The sequence below is a fragment of the Gobio gobio genome (genome assembly GCF_949357685.1).
Source record: "Gobio gobio genome assembly, chromosome: 2".
Classification (NCBI taxonomy): domain Eukaryota; kingdom Metazoa; phylum Chordata; class Actinopteri; order Cypriniformes; family Gobionidae; genus Gobio; species Gobio gobio.
Window position 1 is genome coordinate 2,740,937 of NC_137098.1, and position 23,362 is coordinate 2,764,298.

Here is a 23,362-nt window from a genome sequence, read left to right on the forward strand (position 1 = left end):
AATCAGTGAGTCGATTCAGCAGTTTGAAGCGTTATGAATCAGTGATTCGATTCAGCAGTTTGAAGCGTTATGAATCAGTGAGTCGATTCATGATTCGGATCGCGTGTCAAACCGCCAAACTGCTGAAATCAAGTGACTTCACGCGATTCAAACCGCTGAATCGACTCACTGATTCATAACGCTCTGAACCGCTGAATCGACTCACTGATTCATAACGCTTCGAAGCTTCATGAGGCCGTGTTTTGAAATCGTCATCACTATACAAGTCGTTATTTAGGGTTTTTTTGTGCACAAAAACTATTCTCGTCTTCATAAAGTTATTGTAGAGCCGCTGTAGTGAGATGGACTTTGTAACTTTAGTCTTTAGTGTCTTTTAAGGGTCTTGAGAGTGTAAAGTTGAGCCAATGGAGGCCTTTCAGAGCATCAGATTTACACTAAAATATCTTCATTTGTGTCTGAAGATGAACGGAGGTCTGACGGGTGTCCAACCACATGAGGCTCAGTCATTAATGACACAATTTACATTTTTGGGTGAACTAACCCTTTAAGGTCTCCATGACCAGACAAATGAACCACAGCTGTGCCCAGAGTCTTAGAGCCACTTTATCAGGCACTTTATCTGAATCAAACCATGTTCCTCAATCCTGCTGGTGAAAAAATAAAAATGGGGTCTCAAGGTTGAAAGAAGCAAATATTAATAACTTTTAACCCCTCCCCTTCCAACCTCCTGTCATACGGAGACAGTTTTCTGGAAAGTCTCCTCCTGTCCTGAGTAGATGAGTGCGATATTGACATATCTCAATATTTTCTTGGGATGTTATCCAAAATGATAATTAGACAATATTTTGCTGAGTGTGTTTCTGTGCTTTAGGACTGTCATGAATCCCAAAGCTTTATTCTGTGTGGTTTAAAGCAGTGACAGAACTTCACTTTTCCACTACAAGGCAATATTTTAAGATTTTTACCTTTATAATTTTGCCATAGCTGGCCAAACTTCCTGTCCGCCATTTTGATTTTCTTTAATGAATGATACCCCATTTTGGGTGCCGACTAGGGATGCCACAATTCTCAATATAATATTGAACCGTTCGGTCCGGCATTCACGGTTCAATACGCGCTTGTGAATTGCGTTTTTTTCGGTTTCGCATTTAATTAATTATTTTTCTACAAATTCTATAATTTTCCTTCATCCCAATACTGAACAACGACATACATTCACATCACAGGTTAGTGTTAGAGTTATACTCACAGAACACTAGAGTTATTCACAATCACCAAAGTTCATTATTTGCATGTGTTTTAAAGCCTTGCCGATTTTATTCGCGTGCGTGGTTTTAACATGCGCTTTTCAGAGCGCGCGCACTAAACGCTTGTCAAACACGTGATTACTGGACTAAGTAGTCGTCTTACTGCGTTAATACTGTCAAATACACACAAGGTTAACATAAACACAGTCGGTTATGTCTAAAGTGAAAGTAAAATCCCATGCATGTCAGTATATTAGATGCACGCAGTTCTTTAATTGACAGCGGCGCAGCCTATAGTGACCACGCGGTCCTTAAAGGGACAGTTCACCTCTAAAATTGTGTCATTATTTACTCACTCGAATATTGTTCCAAACCTGTATTCATTTCTCGATGACAGAATTTTCAGTTTTGAGTGAAATATCCCTTTAATGTTAATACAACAACAAAAGACAAAGAGAAAATCACTCACTGCTCTTGACTGAAAAACTAATACAGTAGCTTTAATAAGAATCAGTGTATATTTTATAGTGAAGTCTATGTAGCGTTTTATTTTTACATTCATTCATTCATTCATTCATTCATTCATTCATTCATTCATTCATTCATTCATTCATTCATTCAATTTCATACTTAATTGCTGCTGTACAGCTCTGAGCTGCCAGTGTAAATCTTTATTTATATTTAATTTATATTATCCAATACACTAGGAATATGTACAAGGGTTTTTTTTTAAAGTAAAGTTTAAAGTTTAAGTAAGGTTTTTCAATTCTTTTAAGTAAAATAAAGAAAGAGTATTGCAATAAAAAAAATAGTCTTTTTTCTCCTTAACCTCTTGCGGTTCCTGTCGCCTTAGAATAGAAGAACAAAAAACTGATGTGACAAGCCATCAGAACCGAACCAAACCGAAAACCGTGGTTAAAAACTGAGGTATGTATTGAACCGTGGACTAACTGTATTGTTGCATCCCTAGTGCCGACCATTTATAATTTTGTCATAAAATGCTATATTTTATGAAACCATTAGCGTGACATGCCGAGAACATAGATACCAATTTTGCCATAGTTGCCCAAACTTCCTGTCCGCCATTTTGATTTTCTTTAAAAACATACTTTTCCTAACTCCTCCAAGACCGTTTTTTCCAATTTCCACCAAAATGTAATCATATCATCTTCAGACCATACCAGGAAAAGATTATGGATTTCGTGTCGAAACACAAAAACACTTCTATTTAACGCGTCAACTAAGTTGAGGTCAAAATGACTCTTGAGGCTGTATCTCTGCAATACTTTGACATAATGACACCAAACTTGGCATGTGTCATTATCACCTCACTCTGACCACACCACATCAATTTCGTAACAGCGCCACCTATTGGTCAAACGTGATAAACCATTCAATCATATTATCAGTGACTGTATTTATGATTCATAAATCAGCCATTTTGCCTAAAAATCGTCGCAATATGCCCTTAATTGCTCATTGTTGCAGTTGGTCTGATGCTCCAAGCCATTTTGGCATGACTGATCGTGATTTATTCGTGCTTGGCCCCTAAATGGCTGCTTGCAGATATATTTTAAATTGAATTTATTGATTAAATGTAACAATTTGACACAAAATATGATGCATACATTTAAATTGTTTTCTAAAAAGGGCTTTATAATGGTAAAAATACCCATAAAAGGTAAAAAAAATCACTTTAAACGTACTGGAAAAAGATGCTGTGAACTGAATATGAAGAATATCAGAAACTTTAGGAGTCTCTGTCCACGGCAGTCCTAAGGTACCAGCACAATAAACACACTCAGCAAAACACAGTCAATTATCATTAGAGAAAATATTGAGATATCATTGTGTGTCAATATCGCACTGGCTCACTGAGACCGCAATGAGTGTGTCACGGACACGCTGTGTTTCTGTGTTTACTAAGGTCTGCATTGCTGACATAGCTCTACAATATCTGTGTGATGTTGCCACAGAGAGTACGATAAACAGCCGTGATGCAAGACAGACACACAGTGGGAATACATCAACATGCGGCGCTTTGAAGAGCTAATTAATTCCCATCCTCCTCCCGCTCTTCCTGTGCTTCAAAGGACGACACACACACACACACACACACACAACTCAACCTGGAGTCATCCGATCGGACTGTCTGCAAAACTCTTCAACTATCAGACATCAGTTTGACATCTCTAGATCTAAGTATACCGGTGTGTGTGTGGGTCGACGAGTATCTCTAAAGAATGAAACGCGCCCTGGATCCATATTTTAAAGCTCTGCGCTCTGACTGTTGTCCCGAAGAGCATGGAGAGCTTCATGAGTCATGAGACAGCGTTTGCCTGGGAGAGAATTGTGGGATTGGCTGTGCTTTAATGTAGGGGGATAGACAGAAAGAAAACGCTGTCGTAACACTAAAACCAATTAATAAACATCAATCAATTGCAAATGAGAATTTACATAAATGATGATGAGAAAAAGCAAACAAAAACAAGCAGCCATTAAGGGGCCAAGCACAAAGAAGGCCAGACCAACTGCAACAATGAGCGAGTAAAAGCATATTAAGTCACTAGTAGTGGGATTTAATGGTTTATCACTTTTGACCAATAGGTGGCGCTGTGACCAAATTTATGTGGTGTGGTCAGAGTGAGGTGACAATGACACATGCAAAGTTTGGTGTCAAGCATTGCAGAGATACAGCCTCGGAGTCATTTTGGCATCATGCCTCAACTTTGTTGCTGCGCTACACAAAAGCGGTTTCGTCTATCGAAACAAAATATCTATATCTTTTTGTCGGCATGGTTTGAAGATGATATGACTCGTTTTTTGGAGAAAATCAGACAAACGGTCTAGTAGGAATTAGAAAAAGTAGGTTTTGAAATAAGACCAGCTCATTACAATAGGCAAATGTATTCGAAGGTTATTAGCATTTTTGGAAATTTCATTTTAACTTTTAACCACAAGGTGGCGCTGCCCCAAATCTTCTTTAGTACAGAATTTTGTAACGATACGCCAATGCGTTCGTAAAATATAGCATTTTTTGACAAAATTCAAAATGGCTGACTCCCAAAATGGCTGACTCCCAAAATGGCTGACGCCCAAAATGGCCGATATAGAAAAAATTGGGTATCATTTGATTCGACATAATAATAAAAAAATGAATGATGGAAAATGACGTCATAGGGTGCGATCAAATCGCCTTGAGCCAAAGAATCAGATGAACATTTTTGTTTCTAGCCGTTATGGTTCAAAAGTTATTAGCACAAACGCAAGGGTAACACTTTAGAATAATGGTCATTAGTTAACTACATTAGTTAACATTAACTAATAATTAACAAAGATTAATAAACGCTTTATAAGTGCAGTTCATGTTAATTTCAACATTTACTAATGCATTATTAAAATCTTGTTAACATTAGTTAATGCACTGTGAACAAACCATGAACAGCTGTATTTATATTAACCAACGTTAACAAAAATGAACAAATACAGTAACAAATGTACTGCTCATGGTTAGTTCATGTTAGTTAATACATTAACTAATGTTAACTAATGACCATTATTCTAAAGTGTTACCAACGCAAGTCAAACTTTGGACAGGTGGTGGCGCTAGAGAGATATTGCGTTAGAGACTCCAAATTTGCTGTGGTGACAGTTCAGACTGTCCTCTATCAGTGTGCCAAATTTCACAACTTATTCCCATACAGGTCTATGGGCTGCCATAGACTTCAAGAGCAGAAGAAACGTAATAATAATAATAATAATTAAAGCTGCAAGCAGCATTTAGCAGGGTTCAAGCATTTAAGGCCTTTTGCATTTAAGGCCTTTAAGCAGTAAATTAGTTAAAACAGAGCTTAGGTGAAATGAAGTGATAAACTGATTAAATGTGATTGTAAATGTTATAATAGTGACTTTATAAAGTCTAAATGTGAATTATAGAACCATATTAGTGAGTAGTATGACAAAATGACTATTTTGACCACAGGTGGCAGCAGATAACCACTCATTGATTCACTTTCATTTAAAAAGTGTTCTGTTTGTTTTATGGCACTAATAATAATAATAATAATAATAATAATAATAATAGGGACGCCAACAAATACATTAGGTTCGGTGCTTGGCCCCTAAAAATACTTACCATGATTACATAACAGTAAAAATGCAATGCAATACTTTTATGGAAGTTACATTAATGTCAGATATAAGGCAGGCTTATGCTGTAGAACCACCTGAGGAGCCTGATCCAATCACAAAGCTGACCTGAAATGACCCCGGGAGCGACGCTTACCTGGGAATGGGCTGTGAGGTCGGGACCACAGGCATGAACTTCGGGCAGTTGGCCATCTGTTCCTGAACCTTTGTGCAAGATGCAATATGCGCCCGCATTTTGACCAGGGTGACCTGAGATATTCAAAGGGACATGAAAGAGAAAAGTGAGCAACTTAATAGAAATAACAGTTAACAAAGAGCCTTTAACTTGCAGTGTCTAATGTCCAGTACTGGAAACCGTGCGACTCTTGCTGCTCATGCATCCAGCAGTCATGTTTTGCTGACTTGATACAACTAAAATATCTAATAGCCGTCACAATCTGGGGCGGGATTCACAAAACATTGTTAAGAATGAAATTATTCTTAACTGCCAATTTCTTCTCATTTTCTAACTTAAGAAAAAATATAAGAATATTTTGTATTCTCAAAACCTTTTCTTAAGAATGCTCTTATCTTTTTTCTTTCTTCTTAAGATAAAATTTAAGAAGCATTCATATTCACGAAAATAATGTTCGTAAATAACTTCTTAAAGTTAGAATAACCTCCAACCTATCTTAAATACCCAAATGTAAGATGTTTAATGAATTTATTGAGTTGTTTCAAATAGTAAGCATTACAACATAACAGTAGATAGCTAAATATAATATTTATAACTAATAGTACCATATGGACGAGTATAAAATCAGCAACCAGCAAGCGTCAATAGCAGACGAGAAACCCAGCGTAATTTACAAATACTACTGTTAATGTGTCACAAATTTTTTTTCAGGCGAGAATGTACTTATTTAAAGATTAAATCTGTGGTTTATGTATGAAGAGAGCGCCTATTTTACCATTTTATCTGCCGTTTTCGGAGTTGTGAGCTCCAGGCGATCAGCGGGTGTTCAGCGCTCGTTAGCCCCGGCGAGATTAGCCTTACTTCGGCCAGTCCTTCTGTCGTCTGGCTCTGGCGTCTCTGAGATATGATTCGTCTTGATATACGGCTAGGCTCTTATAAAATAAAGATTTTACAGACACGACGAAAATAGTCTGCACGCTTATTATGATATCTACGGTAATCTGCAGGAAGCGCAAAACGACGAGCCTTGAGGTCTTTTTCATTCAGAGAGTTCAGTAATACCTTTCAATAAAATAACACCACAAAACACCTTTTTATTTTCTTCTTAAGTATAAAATTAAGATGTTCTTAAAGCTACACTGTGATATTTCCCCCCATCTAGTGGTGAACTTGTATATGACCATCCAGTGAATATTAGTTTCTCTTCCTCTCAATTCCGATTTCGTTTTAACTCCTACGGTGGCTGATTTAGTCCAAGATAAACATGGCTTCCAGTTCGCCCTCGTCCACATTCGACACGAACCCCTCACCTGTATGTGTTTACAATGGCATATTATAAACTTACGAGAATACTTTATTACTTGAAAGAAGTAAATATACATTAATGAGCACATATATTTTTGAAAGAACTAAGTGTTTTTAGCTAAGAACAAAAAAAGTTACACAGTGTAGCTTTAAGAAAATATTTGAGAATTTAAGAATTTTTCAAGAATTGCACTTAGAAACATTCTTACGAACTTCTTAGAATTTATCTTAAGAATTTTCTTAACTTCTTTCTTAAGAAGATTTTCGAGAATCCGGCCCCTGGATTGCTCATGACGTCATAAGCTCATGCGTTCTATTGAATGAATAGGAAATTATATGATTTTACTGAGAAAACATTGCCTAAGGAGACACCGTTTTTATATCCAAAATCTCCCTATACACAACACAAACGTCCTGAGCAGGGAAATGGTTATTCGTTTATAGTCAGGAATTTCCCCAGCTGATTAAAAAGTTACGTTCATAGTCATTACAGTAGTGAAGAAATCATCAGCGTATCACAAATGTCAAAGAGTGCATTGCGAAATCGGAAAATAAAGATTTATGCCTTGTAACTTGAAATCGCATTGTACTGTTGCATTTATGTTGTGCTGTAGTATTGTTTTTATTCATACAGTAGGCTAACAATGATTTCGTTAACAGTATGCATTTTGAAACAGGTAATTGATAAATGATGATTAAATAAATATGTAATTCAACAACATGGCATACAAAACACTTGGAATATACGGAAACTCGTATTGAAACTGTAAACGGCACAAATTCGCGCTGTCTTTAAGAGTCTGAAATAGACGTTGCTCAATCAGGAAATAAAATACACACATCATAACACTGACTACTTTATTTCCGAGATGATGGCAAACTTTGAATTTTAATACAGTAGAGTGCAATATAGAGGCTTGTATTAATATTGTATAAGCTATTCAAATCAATTTCTGCAGCTAAACACAGATATACACTCACCTAAAGTATTATTAGGAACACCTGTTCAATTTCTCATTAATGCAATTATCTAATCAACCAATCACATGGCAGTTGCTTCAATGCATTTAGGGGTGTGGTCCTGGTCAAGACAATCTCCTGAACTCCACACTGAATGTCGGAATGGGAAACAAAGGAGATTTAAGACATTTTGAGCGTGGTATGGTTGTTGGTGCCAGTATTTCACAATCTGCTCAGTTACTGGGATTTTCACGCACAACCATTTCTAGGGTTTACAAAGAATGGTGTGAAAAGGGAAAAACCTCCAGTATGCGGCAGTCCTGTGGGAGAAAATGCCTTGTTGATGCTAGAGGTCAGAGGTCATGGGCCGACTGATTCAAGCTGATAGAAGAGCAACTTTGACTGAAATAACCACTCGTTACAACCGAGGTCTGCAGCAAAGCATTTGTGAAGCCACAACACACACAACCTTGAGGCGGATGGGCTACAACAGCAGAAGACCCCACCGGGTACCACTCATCTCCACTACAAATAGGAAAAAGAGGCGACAATTTGCACCAAAATTGGACAGTTGAAGACTGTAAAAATGTTGCCTGGTCTGATGAGTCTGGATTTCTGTTGAGACATTCAGATGGTAGAGTCAGAATTTGGCGTAAACAAAATGAGAACATGGACCCATCATGCCTTGTTACCACTGTGCAGGCTGGTGGTGGTGGTGTAATGGTGTGGGGGATGTTTTCTTGGCACACTTTAGGCCCCTTAGTGCCAATTGGGCATGGTTTAAATGCCACGGCCTACCTGAGCATTGTTTCTGACCATGTCCATCCCTTTATGAGCACCATGTCCCCATCCTCTGATGGCTACTTCCAGCAGGATAATGCACCGTCACAAAGCTCACATCATTTCAAATTGGTTTCTTGAACATGACAATGAGTTCACTGGACTAAAATGGCCCCCACAGTCACCAGATCTCAACCCAATAGAGCATCTTTGGGATGTGGTGGAACGGGAGCTTCGTGCCCTGGATGTGCATCCCACAAATCTCCATCAACTGCAGATGCTCTCCTATCAATATGGCCAACATTTCTAAAGAATGCTTTCAGCAGCTTGTTGAGTCAATGCCACGTAGAATTAAGGCAGTTCTGAAGGCGAAAGAGGGTCAAACACAGTATTAGTGTGTGTTCCTAATAATCCTTTAGGTGAGGGTATATTTTTTAAAGTCAGGGCGATTGTGTGAACCGCTGTGGAACGCAGATACTTTCTATACGTGTCCAAATGTAGTTTTTATTCTTATTTACCATTAAATTGTCACTGCGGTTCTGCAAGACTCCTGTGGGAGAGACAGAAATCTCATCCCATAGTGTCCCTGAAGCATTTTCCAGTGTAAATGCCTTACATAACGACATCCGCACTGTGCAGAGGAACATGCCTCGTGGAACTACGCACGCTTTTCATCCTTTTAAATCCACATTTGTCTGGACTAACCTTTTTGCTGCACCCTCGGCACGGTGCCTTATACGAAGAGAGCTGCTTCTCCACACTGGAGGATTTGTCCACTTTCTTTGGATCGAAAGGCATGCGGCAGAGAGGACAGAGAGGAGATGTGACCTGCAGACACGGCTGGAGACAGTCCCCACAGAAACTGAGAACACACACACACACACAAACATATTTAACAAAAAAAACACTCTAAACAACCCCATAAGGCGTATAGACAAATGAAACTTGGTGAAATGGTAGTTCTCAATTTGGGGACACAATGGCGTGATATCGCCTTGATCTGCCAATAGGGGGCGCTACAGTGATAGAAAAATAAAAAAATCATTCATATCATTGGAATTATTGGCACAAGACAAAAAAAAATGTGTATCTCTGATTTAATTTCAGTCATGAAAACATTTCCGCCATATTGGATTTGATCTAGTCCTTGGTTTTTTGTTTGATCGAAAACCAAACCAATGCAGATTCTCCGGAGCCTGAGTATCAGTAAATATATAAAATAAAACAACGTTCAGACTTTCGACTTCCACAATGGTACGGCAAAAAGTTTGAAGTGGGCGTGAGCACCTTTATTTAAATGGCTATAACTCTTGAACGAAAGGAGACAAGAGTACACGTGTGTATGGTCTTAACCTGAAGTCACATTTAAAAAATTGTAGCGTTCTCATATTTTAAGTGCATGTAAATGAAAAAACAAAAACAAAAAAACGTACTTTTATGTGCTAGTCCAGTTACGTAAAAATCTTAAACTCTAGATAAGTAATTCTCAAAACTGTTTTAATATTTGGATGTCACATGCTCATTTATATAAAGGGTGTGACCAAGTTTACCCAGAAACCTATAATTTCTAAACAACCCCATAAGGCATAGACAAATGAAACTTGGTGAAATGGTAGTTCTCAATTTGGGGACACAATGGCGTGATATCGCCTTGATCTGCCAATAGGGGGCGCTACAGTAATAGAAAAAAAAAATCATTCATATCATTGGAATTATTGGCACAAGACAAAAAAAAATGTGTCTCTCTGATTTAATTTCTGTCATGAAAACATTTCCGCCATATTGGATTTGATCTAGTCCTAGGTTTTTTGTTTGATCGAAAACAATGCAGATTCTCCGGAGCCTGAGTATCAGTAAATTTATAAAATAAAACAACGTTCAGACTTTCGACTTCCACAATGGTACGGCAAAAAGTTTGAAGTGGGCGTGGCCACCTTTATTTAAATGGCTATAACTCTTGAACGAAAGGAGATATTTGTGTACGCGTGTGTATGGTCTTAACCTGAAGTCACATTTAAAAAAATTGTAGCGTTCTCATATTTTAAGTGCATGTAAATGAAAAAACAAAAACAAAAAAAACGTTTAGTGTTTGGATGATGGCTATATCATGGTCATTTAAATAAAGGGTGTGACCAAGTTTACCCAGAAACCCATCATTTCTAAATAAAACACAAATGCATTCGCTTTTTCTAAACATGCATGCAAACTTTTATGGAGATCGGACGATTGGTGGCATTACAACAGTGTTAAATGGGCCAATGACAAATAAGAAAAATAGTAATTTTTTTTAAGATAAAAAAAATACTAATTTGAAGCAAAAGAGTTTTAAAATGCATTTATATGTCCAAAAAAATGTATGGTGTTGATTCACAAGATTTCTGATTTTACCACCCAGAAAATGTCAGATGGTGACCATATATTCATTTAAAATAATATACATATACAATACACATATGAATCATTGTAAAATGCATATCACATGGTAAATTCCCTTTTCTATGTATTGCCCTTTTAGTCCAATTTATATAAACGGACACTTTTCTATGTGTTCAGAACATGAGTTATGTTTTTTTATTTTTTTGTATACATTATATAATGGTTTACATTAATATTTCTTACTTCATTTTGCAATTGCAGTGAGAATTGATACTTTTAAATGTAAATTTGCTGGTCGCACCACCTGACATTCGGGGTCTTTGAAACATCACAACTCAAAAAGTCAATTAAACTAAAAAAAATTTTTTAAAGAGTCTCTTATAAAGTAAATATTGTAGATCAATTTGATATGCGACATGTATTTATTTTTTTTTTTTTAGGAAAATAATGAATTCGGACACAAAAATACACGTCATGTCATTGACCCAAATAACAGGTGAGTGCGCTTGAAAAGCCCATCAAACCCAATAATGATCGTTTGCAGCTGTTCCTGGTCTCACTGGGAATTAATAAAATGAAATGTGTGTCTTTACAAATCGCCGATTACTGAAGTAAAATGGGTTGCAAATGTTTATGCCGTTTCTCTGATCATATACCGTATGGATCCCAGCCTCTCTGGAACTGCTTGGATCCGAGGAAGTCATGAGTTATCACTAGGGATGCACGATATGCATAAAATATAAAAATCGGCAGGTATGAAAAAATGATGCCGATAGTGATAAGATCATGTCAGCCGTGTGCTCATTCTTGAAGCAAAAACAAGCACATTCATTGCATGTCTGGTTATTTACATTGACCGTTTTTAAATACTGCCTTGAATTTGTGAATTTTGCTGGGTTTTCACAACAAAACTAGCCAAAAACAATGGCGTCTCCACTCTCTAGCGCGCGCAGCCTCCACAGCAGCAGAAGCTCCTCCAGGTCCTAGTGCCCGCCTCTAAAATATTATATATATGTAGAGGGGGCGCTATTGTTACAGTAATAAAATGAAAAGTAGAATACACAAATAAATTAATGATTAATGATGTCAAATCACAAACATGACACTGTTTCAAATTAAATACTTGTATATACAGTTTATTAATCTGAAATAAAATTATATGAAATGGATGATGAAAAATAATCCAAGGAGCACTAAAATAATTGTGTATTTTTTTATTTGAAGCTAAAGACCGCATCAACTGATGCCACTCCCACATCATAGGCACAAACATTACATCCAAAAATAAAATATTTAGATTACAACTGAATCTGTCTGGGATGAAAAATCACTGACTTTATTATTATTATTATTTTTTAGAGAAAATATACTCTTATTATAAAAATAACTTTATTAACATTTATTTATCTTTAACAAGTATCCTTTTAGCAAGGAGACATCAGAAATCTGAAACCAGAATGAAAAAAAAAAAGTTTTTTGCTCAAAATGGTGTTGTTTCCAAACAAAGGGAAAAAATAAATCGGTATCGATATCGGCCAAAATGAGTTGAAAAATATCGGCGTATCGAATATCGGCAAAAATCCAATATCGTTAGGGTTGGGTATCGTTTGGGTTTTTTTCGATTCCGGTGCCAAACCGATACTTTTAAAACGGTTCCAGTGCCTAAACGGTTCCTGAACCGATACTTTTTTTTTTTAAAGGCCACAAAACGAGGTGGATGACATTAAATGGCTTTTTATTTATTTATTTTTTATTTAAATTGAACCATTTATTAAAAGTTTAATGTATACTTAAATGTATGAATATAAATAAATACAAAAAACAATTTACTTATTTACAAATTATAATTGACTTATTTACAAATTCACAGTAAAACCTAAGCCACCTAACCCAACTACAACAAGCCTAATATAACTCTAAATAACAGTTACAGTAATAACAGCAGTCGTCTGTGTTCTTGCTCTGCTACAAACCAGCCTCGAGCTTCAGCTTTATTTTGAAATATGATCATATTCTCTGGCTAAATATTTTTGAACGCATCGCCTTAATGTTTCCATGGCGACTCGTCATGTTTCTCACATGACACACAGCAGCCGCAATAGCGCTGACAGTTCAGCTGTATCGGGTTTATTTCGCTTTTTCTTTTTATTCAAAATATTCACAGACTTCTTAACTGTGTCACGAACTATCTGATGTTCAAATGTGTGAGTGAATGTGTGTTAGTTGATCTATAAAGCGCAATGGGCGGCGCCATGTTAGTTTGCGCCTCAGAATCGGATCTGTCGGATTTACAACACTTGAGTTCATCCTCGTCTCACGAAACACATGAAAGTGAGTGACCAGTGAACTGGAAGAAGAATAGAGTAAACTATATAGTTACTATATAATGTGCATGTATCTGATGTGAATAAAACATGTAACGTTAGTCAAATTATAACCGTCTGAAAGGATTGTTATTGCCGCTTTCATAGACATCAGTGTGTGTTTTTTGCTAGTAACGTTAGCCTACTTATGAGCATTTAAATGTCTGAAACCTGAAATAAACATGATGTGTTTGAAAACACTGAATAGTTGTCATGAGATGTGGTTGAAAACACTGAATAGTTGTCATGAGATGTGGTTGAAAACACTGAATAGTTGTCATGAGATGTGGTTGAAAACACTGAATAGTTGTCATGAGTTGTGGTTGAAAACACTGAATAGTTGTCATGAGATGTGGTTGAAAACACTGAATAGTTGTCATGAGTTGTGGTTGAAAACACTGAATAGTTGTCATGAGATGTGGTTGAAAACACTGAATAGTTGTCATGAGATGTGGTTGAAAACACTGAATAGTTGTCATGAGATGTGGTTGAAAACACTGAATAGTTGTCATGAGTTGTGGTTGAAAACACTGAATAGTTGTCATGAGATGTGGTTGAAAACACTGAATAGTTGTCATGAGTTGTGATGTGACGAGCGCTGAGCGTCTGTCTCTGGCTCAGCCAAAGCGCGAAAGCACGTTTGAATTTTGGCACCGAAATGATGAACCGAAATCTGCGTTCTGATTCGGTCCGGTACATACCGGTTATATAAGTACCGGTGCTATATTGGAACCGGATTTCGGTACCCAACCTTAAATATCGTGCATGTCTAGTTCTCACCACTGAGCCTTCAGCTTTCTCCCGAAGGACCGGTTCCTGTAATAAGTGGACTATAAGTGGCACTGGATAAAAGCGTCCGCTAAACGTTTGCTAGCCGCATTAGCCTCAGAGGAGAACACCGATACTGACCCGCTGAACTCTGAAGAGCAAACGCAGGCTGGCCTGAGTCAGCACTAATGCCCAGTGATGCAAGGCTTTATGGGCCTGTAAAAGCAATCAATCACTCCTGAGCTTTTTCCGCCGTGTTTTACGGGGCCAATCAAGAGCCACTCCATCACTGTCTACAGTTAAAGCGGCTCTGACTCGGGGGAACAGGAAGTGAAGGAGCCAAACGTGGCATTGCGTTTGCAGGACTCCTAAAAATTCATAGAGCCGTGTCATTTTGTAATTAACAGTTCTGGACATTTTTTTTAAAACTAGGGCTGTCAAACCACTTTAACCCTCTGGGGTTCTTCGGGTCAGAAATGACCCCCATAGGAAATGAACGGGAAATTGGCAAAAATATGAAAATACAGAGTTTTTTTGTGCATACAATCTACAAATCAGCCAGTATGCAGAAAAAAAGCACAACAGTGAAGATCTCTAAAACATCAAGAGTGCAAAACAGACAAAAAAACTCACACACACAAAAACACAATTAGCTTTTGGAATGGCACGCGTTCATTTGTGTGTGTGCGTGAGTTTTTTTGTCTGTTTTGCACTCTTGATGTTCAGTTTTAAGTTAACATTAAGTTCAGTTAAAATGACAAATATGCATTCATACATACCCAAGTTTTAGTTCGAATTACTAAAGTTCTATCATTAAATATTGCTTGATTATCATATCATCATAATATAATGCTTGACTGATGTTAAAGGGTTAGTTCACCCAAAAATGTAAATGCTGTCATTAATGGCTGAGCCTCATGTGGTTGGACACCCGTCAGACCTCCGTTCATCTTCAGACACAAATGAAGATATTTTAGTGTAAATCTGATGCTCTGAAAGGCCTCCATTGGCTCAACTTTACACTCTCAAGACCCTTAAAAGACACTAAAGACTAAAGTTACAAAGTCCATCTCACTACAGCGGCTCTACAATAACTTTATGAAGACGAGAATAGTTTCTGTGTGCAAAAAAACCCTAAATAACGACTTCTATAGTGATGACGATTTCAAAACACGGCCTCATGAAGCTTCGAAGCGTTATGAATCAGCGAGTCGATTCAGCGGTTCAGAGCGTTATGAATTAGTGAGTCGATTCAGCGTTTCAGAGCGTTATGAATCAGTGAGTCGATTCAGCGGTTTGAAGCGTTATGAATCAGTGAGTCGATTCAGCGGTTCAGAGCGTTATGAATCAGTGAGTCGATTCAGCGGTTCAGAGCGTTATGAATCATTGAGTCGATTCAGCGGTTTGAAGCGTTATGAATCAGTGAGTCGATTCAGCGGTTCAGAGCGTTATGAATCAGTGAGTCGATTCAGCGGTTCAGAGCGTTATGAATCAGTGAGTCGATGCAGCGGTTCAGAGCGTTATGAATCAGTGAGTCGATTCAGCGGTTTGAAGCGTTATGAATCAGTGAGTCGATTCAGCGGTTTGAAGCGTTATGAATCAGTGAGTCGATTCAGCGGTTTGCTCACTGATTCATAACGCTCTGAAGCTTCATGAGGCCGTGTTTTGAAATCGTCATCACTATATAAGTCGTTATTTAGGGTTTTTTTGTGCACAGAAACTATTCTCGTCTTCATAAAGTTATTGTAGAGCCGCTGTAGTGAGATGGACTTTGTAACTTTAGTCTTTAGTGTCTTTTAAGGGTCTTGAGAGTGTAAAGTTGAGCCAATGGAGGCCTTTCAGAGCATCAGATTTACACTAAAATATCTTCATTTGTGTCTGAAGATGAACGGAGGTCTGACGGGTGTCCAACCACATGAGGCTCAGTCATTAATGACACAATTTACATTTTCGGGTGAACTAACCCTTTAAGAGTGTACGTTCAGATATTTAAAAAGCACATTTTACAAAGATAAGCTGATTTGGTGGAATCATATATACACGTCTGGGGAGAAATTAAAATAATGACTTAGCATGTCATATTTTTGACTTTTTTTATCTAATAACGAGACTTTTAAAATCATATTTTCAACATTTATCTCACAATTATGACTTAGCATGTCATATTTCTGACTTTTTATCTCACTATTATGACTTAAAATCATATTTTCAACATTTATCATACAATTATGACAAAGCATGTCATATTTTTGACTTTTTATCTAATAACGACTTATAAAATCATATTTTCAACATTTATTATATAATTATGACAAAGCATGTCATATTTTTGACTTTTTTTATCTAATAACGAGACTTTTAAAATCACATTTTCAACATTTGACTATGATAATTGAAATGAGCTGATCAGTGATATAGTTGAATCTTTAGATATAAGACCCATTTAAACTGTGTGAGACAAAACAAAATATTTTGAGAAAATTGCTAAAATTTTATATTTGGTTAAATATTAAATATTTCATATAATGCCTTATATAATCCTAATGTCATATTTTAGAATTATTTTATGGAAAATATTACTTTTATATTAAGCGTTATTTATTATTAAAAAGTACTTTTTTTTTTTTAAATAAATTTCATTATAATATCAATTTATGTCTTTTTTGCATTACATGCATCTAAAAATTAACACTCTTTAAAAAAAGAATTCTCAAATGTCCATGCCAGCTAGAAAACATGTCTGGCCAACATCACAATAATTGTCTATTTGGCAACTCAGCTCCTTATATATATCAGTATTATCACAGGCCACTGAAAAGGGCATATTGTCTGACCAGAGTTTATGATAAAGGAGAATCTTTGAGCTCCATTGAGCTGCAGTTGGGCATCACAGACACAATGAGAGCAAAGGAAAGGTTTATTCTCTACAATCCCTGCCTAACGGAGCCATTCCCATAGCCTGGCAAACATCATGAGAATGTTCCAGACGGGGCTTGGGCAGGAAATTTGATGGTCTGAAATAACAGACAATCATTTGACAAGCTTTCTTTCACACATGGCAGGAAGTAAGAGAGAGAGGTCACAAAGAGGTCAGCGATTTCATCCGTTTTAAAATGGCATACTATACCTGCTATTTTTGAAAGTAGGGCTGCGCGATCAATGAAATGACTTGGCAAAGGCTGTGATTAGTTTATGCGTAGCTTATCATCTGAAAGCCAGAGGGCGCTCTAGCTCAGAAACTCTAAATACACCCCGCAGAAGTTCAATAACACCGGAAAATCCCTATGAGTATCATTCTATCACTGTAGCTGAATAAACAGAAACTCTTTGATTGATTACACATGACCAATAAACACACGACTGCGACAATATATGGTTTATCCGACTGCTTCAAGCCTATTTTCATGATGATCCAGCACATTTATACTTCAATGCTCAGACATTTACCGTAGCCATGTTTACATGTGCACTTTTTTGTCATTCCGATTAAAATCATTCCGATTGAAAGATTCGCTGGACTGTTTACATGAGGCGTTATCTAAACCCATCTGGTGTTCACATGTGCTGACTTTCAGTCCGAATCATTTTGTGACATGCGCACACACTTTCAGATTCGTAACGTTAGTATCGTGGACCAATAGTTCTGTGTTGGTCATTTTTATATTTATTTATTTTTCTGTGGGCGGACATGCAGTAGTTTAAACTAATGTATGTCCTGTACAATGGCTATTTCAACAGCTGTGAATGATGAATGCGGAATCAAAACTAATTCAATTCATTTATTTTGAAAAACACAAAATTAACAATAAAATGCACTCAAATTATTAATAAAAACATAGGATATACGGTGAAACATGAATGAAGCATTCAAGACGTGCTCAGCATCATTACTAGTAGTACTAAACATATATATTTCAGATGATTAAGGAAAGATACCATAATCACAAAGGTATAAATATTAACAAAAGTGTTTAAAGTAGACTGTGGGTAATGTTACTTCACCAATTTGAAGCAGTTGTTGAATTTTTTTTTATAGCTAACTTAACTAACGAGAAACAGAGAGCAGCTTGAATGTTCCCCGGCTCTCAACGGCCACCAGGACTTATACAGTTTTATAAAAGCTATTTATTATTTGTCGTAAAGTGTAAGAATCACCTCAGAAAAATGTATTCTTCAGTCAGGCGCAGTTGAAGCCTCGGACAAACGCTGTCAAGATGAGATGCTGTAGCCAGGCTATGACTGTCATTATTCCAACATCATGTTCATGTTACGAAATAAAAAGTTTAATACCTCAGAAAAATGAGCTTTCCTCTCTTGTCAACATTAGCCTGGTGCGCGCGCTTCAGTTGAGGAGGCGCGCGCTGTATATCGGTCACAGAAACACGTACAATCACAGTAATCGGATCAGGTCGTTTACATGGTGGAATTTTCCGTTCGATCGGTTCATGAAAAGGTTTATCCCACCGCTCTCAAACCCATTACAATTTCATTCGGTTTGGCCATTTTTATTCCGATTGAGGTGTTTATATGGAGTATTTTTATTCGGATTGGACTTTTAAACCGATTACAGAGATCCATGTTAACACACCTAGTGATAAAGGCTGTGAAATAATCTGTGGTGTGCCTTAATGTGTGTAAGAAGCCACATCGTCGCACAGAAGGATGCTCAACCGTCGTTATGAAGTGAGTTTGGCGTAAAAACATGTTATTAAATGTTGTCTTTTGTTCATAAATGCTTCTTGATGAAGTCTTGACTCAAACTCGCAGTGCTTTCAGACGGAGCAGCATTTACTAATGGGGTCATTCCACGTCAAATCACACATTTCGGAAACTTCCCCGGCTCAAATTTTTGATTTTGTTCATATTAATCACATAAATAGTGATGAAAGCCAAAATAGTAAACGTCACAGATGTATATTGACAGAGTAATCACTTTTGTAGAGGAGGGTCAAAATGATCATTTTCACCTGAGATCTGGAGCCAATTTACAGGCGTGTAGAAATGACTTTAGAAAGATGGCAGCATCATTATTTTATTTCCACACAGAGATTGGCAGATCTATTAGTGAAATCTGATGACTTTATCCATCTGTGTGTCATTATATGCCAACGGTGATCGTTCAAACATGGGGAAAAAGCACTTCTTGTGTTTTTAGTCTCACGTTTGAACGCCTGTAACTCAAGAAGTATTAAAGATATCTGAATATCCTCTTAGATTCTGATTCTTAATAAACTTTTCTTTTGGTTTCTCCATTTTAAAGACCCTCGATGGTTCAGTCCCAGAGATATGGAGATCTCAATGCGGCTCCAGGAGTAATCTGGTGAAGTTCAGCGGTCAAACACCAAATGTGGTTCACATTGCACACAGCAGATATTTGTTACATGTAAAGAGGAAAATATGAAGAATTACTGGATGAATCAGTGTTTTTGAATGAATCTCGAGTGAATGATTCAACGACTAACTCAAAGGCTTCACTTGTTTCATTACTGGATGAATCAGCGTTTTCTAAACAAATCTTTTGAATGAATGATTCAGTGACTCACTCATAGAGACTTCAATTGTTTCATTACTGGATGAATCAGCGTTTTCTAAACAAATCTTTTGAATGAATGATTCAGTGACTCACTCATAAAGACTTCACTTGTTTCATTACTGGATGAATCAGCGTTTTCTAAACGAATCTCTTGAAGGAATGATTCAATGACAAACACATGTCTCTCATCTCCACCTACTGGTGTAACGATACAATTGATACCATCATTATTAATATCGTTACTTTCAAAAAGTGATTAACTCTATTTTGATCACTACCGTATATACATCAGTGTTTATACCTGAACTATAAAAACTTTCATCCAGTACTTTTGTGATAATCTAACGAATAACAATGGCTATCTCCGACTCACGTATCGATTTTATTAAATTACAAAATGGCAAATAATACACAAACTGTAGATATAAGGTGGGACGCAAATGCACCAACAATACATCACTCAAAAAAATGCAGACGTCCATCCGAAACCAATCATTTCTGAATTAAATAAAAGAAAGCAGCAAAAAGGGAAGCAAGAAAGGCTTGAAAACGGATCAATCTTTAGGCGTATGCCTCCTACTCTTGAGATGAGCCACATGTGATTTATGAGTGTGGGCGGATCTGAGCAAAGACAGCATCAGAAAGCGGCCCACATTATTCATGAGCGCGATCAGCTCCAGTTTAATCAATGAGCTGGGATCTCACCTGCATCTCTGACAGGAACATACGGCGGCGAGAAGTTATTTTAGTCACTTATAAACCCGTCTAATCTGTATTCGGCAGGAAGACGCTTTAGAAAATGAGTATGCAGATGAGCGTGGCCTGTCATGGGCTTCAACTTCTCATTTAATTGCAGAAAACTCTCTAGCGCTCAGATTTCCAAATATTACAACTTAATTTGCTAATTCAAGCTTCACTGAAGTCTTATGGTTAGCAGTTCAAATCTTTAACCCTATATTTGGCACTTTCTGAGAGTTTGAGAGATGAAAATGAAAAATAGCAATACTCTTAATCAGTGTTGGGGAAAGTTACTTTGAAAAGTAATGCATTACAATATTGCGTTACTCCCTTAAAAAGTAACTAAGTACTTAGTTACTTTTTAAGAAAAGTAATGCGTTACGTTACTTTTGCGTGACTTTTTCTCACCTGGGCTGGGCTTGTTTTTGTAAAAAAAGTTATATTTTTGTGTAACGGTAAAGACGTCTTCATACTAAAATGTAAATAATGCGCCCCAGGCGGAGGTAAAGATGCAGATTCCCTCATGAACACTAGAGGGCGCAGCTCTGGATAATGGAGAAGAGGATAAAGGAGAAGAAAATTACACCAATAAAAACAAAAATCTAGTCATTTTCATCATCAAAGGTCAGCAGCAAGACATTGGCAAATTAAATATAAAGGTAGATTATGCATAACAATAGTTGTTTTATTTAACATTTAATTATTGGAGGTTTGCGCAGTATTCTGATTTTGCATTTCACTGATTTTATTCATTTTGAGGAGGACAGAATCTTTATTGTGCAAGTGAGATTAATAAATGCTCACATTTAGTCTAGAACTACAATAACCATCATGTTCACACACACACACACACACACACACACACACTCACACACTCACACACTCACACACTCACACACTCACACACTCACACACTCACACACTCACACACTCACACACTCACACACTCACACACGCCTCTGCACTTATTCTTCTCAACATGAGCTGTCAGTCAAATTAATGTGAAAAAGTAACTCAGATATTTTGTTGTAAATTTGAAAAGTAATGCGTTACTTTACTAGTTACTTGGAAAAAGTAATATTATTATTACTTGGGCTGTCAAAAGATTAATCGCGATTAATCGCATCCAAAATAAAAGTTTGTGTTTCCATAATATATGTGTGTGTGTACTCTGTTAATTATTATTTATATATAAATACACACACAAGCATGTATATATTTAAGAAAAAAATATTATTTTTATATATAAAACATTTATATTTATATATATTATAGATTATATAAATGTATATACATGCAAATATTTCTTAAATATATACATGAATGTGTTTGTTAATTATTATTTATATATAGAGTACACACACATATATTATGTAAACACAAACTTTTATTTTGGATGTGATTAATCGCGATTAATCTTTTGACAGCCCTAATTATTACGTAACTCAAGTTACTTGTAATGCGTTACCCTCAACACTGCTCTTTGTGCTTTGTTGCTATTGATATAAAACAAAATCTCAGATTTCAAATTACGTCCATTTTATCACGAAATTCAAAAACATAAATACCGTTTTGTCGCTGTGGCGTGAGATGGCTTTGGCGCAGCTCTAGAGGATCGGCCGCGGATCTTTTCTTCCGCCTGAATACTTACTACCAGTTACAGCACAAAATAAACATGAATGAACATCTGAATGTGTGTTAAAAGATTGAGGACAACTTACCGAAACCCGTATTATGTCACATGGAATCGCTCGATCAGTGTTTCAAACGCGGAAAGGCGTCAGTAAAACGGCTTGTAAACAATGTCATGTAACGTCACATTTACCTCAGGAAAAAACATATCCAGTGTCCATAAACTCATTAGTCAGCTAGAAAAATTGACTCTAGAGAGGAGCATTTTGAGTCGATCGAGGGGGTTAACTGAGACACGACACATTAAAGAGACACAAAACTATATTGTTTAAATTTCTTAACCCTTAATCGGCCCTTGGGCTCCATCTGACCCCACTGGACATTTCCTCCATTTTTTAAAAGTGTTCCTTCATCTCAGGGCCATGAGACTCTGGGACTTTTCCTAAATAATCTAAACATGCACAAAAAAATCTGGGCTTGATTTGGTTGTTCTAAAGGTGTGTAAAAAAAAAAATACAGTTTAAGTCCCTCGGGGTCAGATTGACCCCACATTGAAAATGAATGGAAAAGTGTAAAAAAAAAAAAAAAAAAAAATCACTTTTTTTGTCAAAAAAAAATTAACTAAATCCAGTATAAATCTGAAAATTTCCACATTTATATTAAGGTCTGGTCCTAGAGCATAAACACAAAGTAGAACAAACTTTCTATCTCATACACACACACGTACACACACACACACACACACACACACACGTACACACACACACACACACACACACACACACACACACACACACACACACACACACACACACACACACACACACACACACACACACACACACACACACACACACACACACACACACACACACACACACACACACACACACACACACACACACACACACACACACACACACACACACACACACGTGTGTGACTGCAACAGAGAGCATTTTTATAGAAACTGGCAAATAAAATCAACAAAACTGGCATAAATCTGAAATATTTTCATACATAAATGAAGGACAAATACTAGAGCACAAATGCAATATGAACAATCATGAGAAAGAGAGGGAAAAGGGCAAATATAAGAAAGATGAACAGCAGCTTAACTTCTGCATAACTTCCCTCTGGACCTCTAGTGGATAATGTGCTCTCTCTCTCTCTTTAAAGGGTAACTAAACCCTAAACCAACTTTTTTTAGTTAATGATCTGTAATACTGGGGCTTTATTAATGCTGTTCATTGATTCGAGTAAATGTTTTGACATTTGAGTATAAAGTGTTTTAATTCTATAAAATATGATGTAAAACCGCCAAAGTGCTGCCCTC

The 23,362-nt window shown here is 36.8% G+C and overlaps 1 protein-coding gene across 1 annotated transcript in view; it reads right to left on the minus strand.

The window, feature by feature from the left end:
* rnf166 (ring finger protein 166) overlaps positions 1–23,362 on the minus strand; it is a 39,977-nt gene that overhangs the window by 11,325 nt on the left and 5,290 nt on the right. The window contains exons 2-3 of the mRNA XM_079805945.1: positions 9,322–9,478; positions 5,533–5,645 (exon numbers count right to left, since the gene is read on the minus strand). Of these exons, the coding sequence (XP_079662071.1) occupies positions 5,533–5,645; positions 9,322–9,478 (270 nt within the window). The remainder of the gene's footprint in view (positions 1–5,532; positions 5,646–9,321; positions 9,479–23,362) is intronic.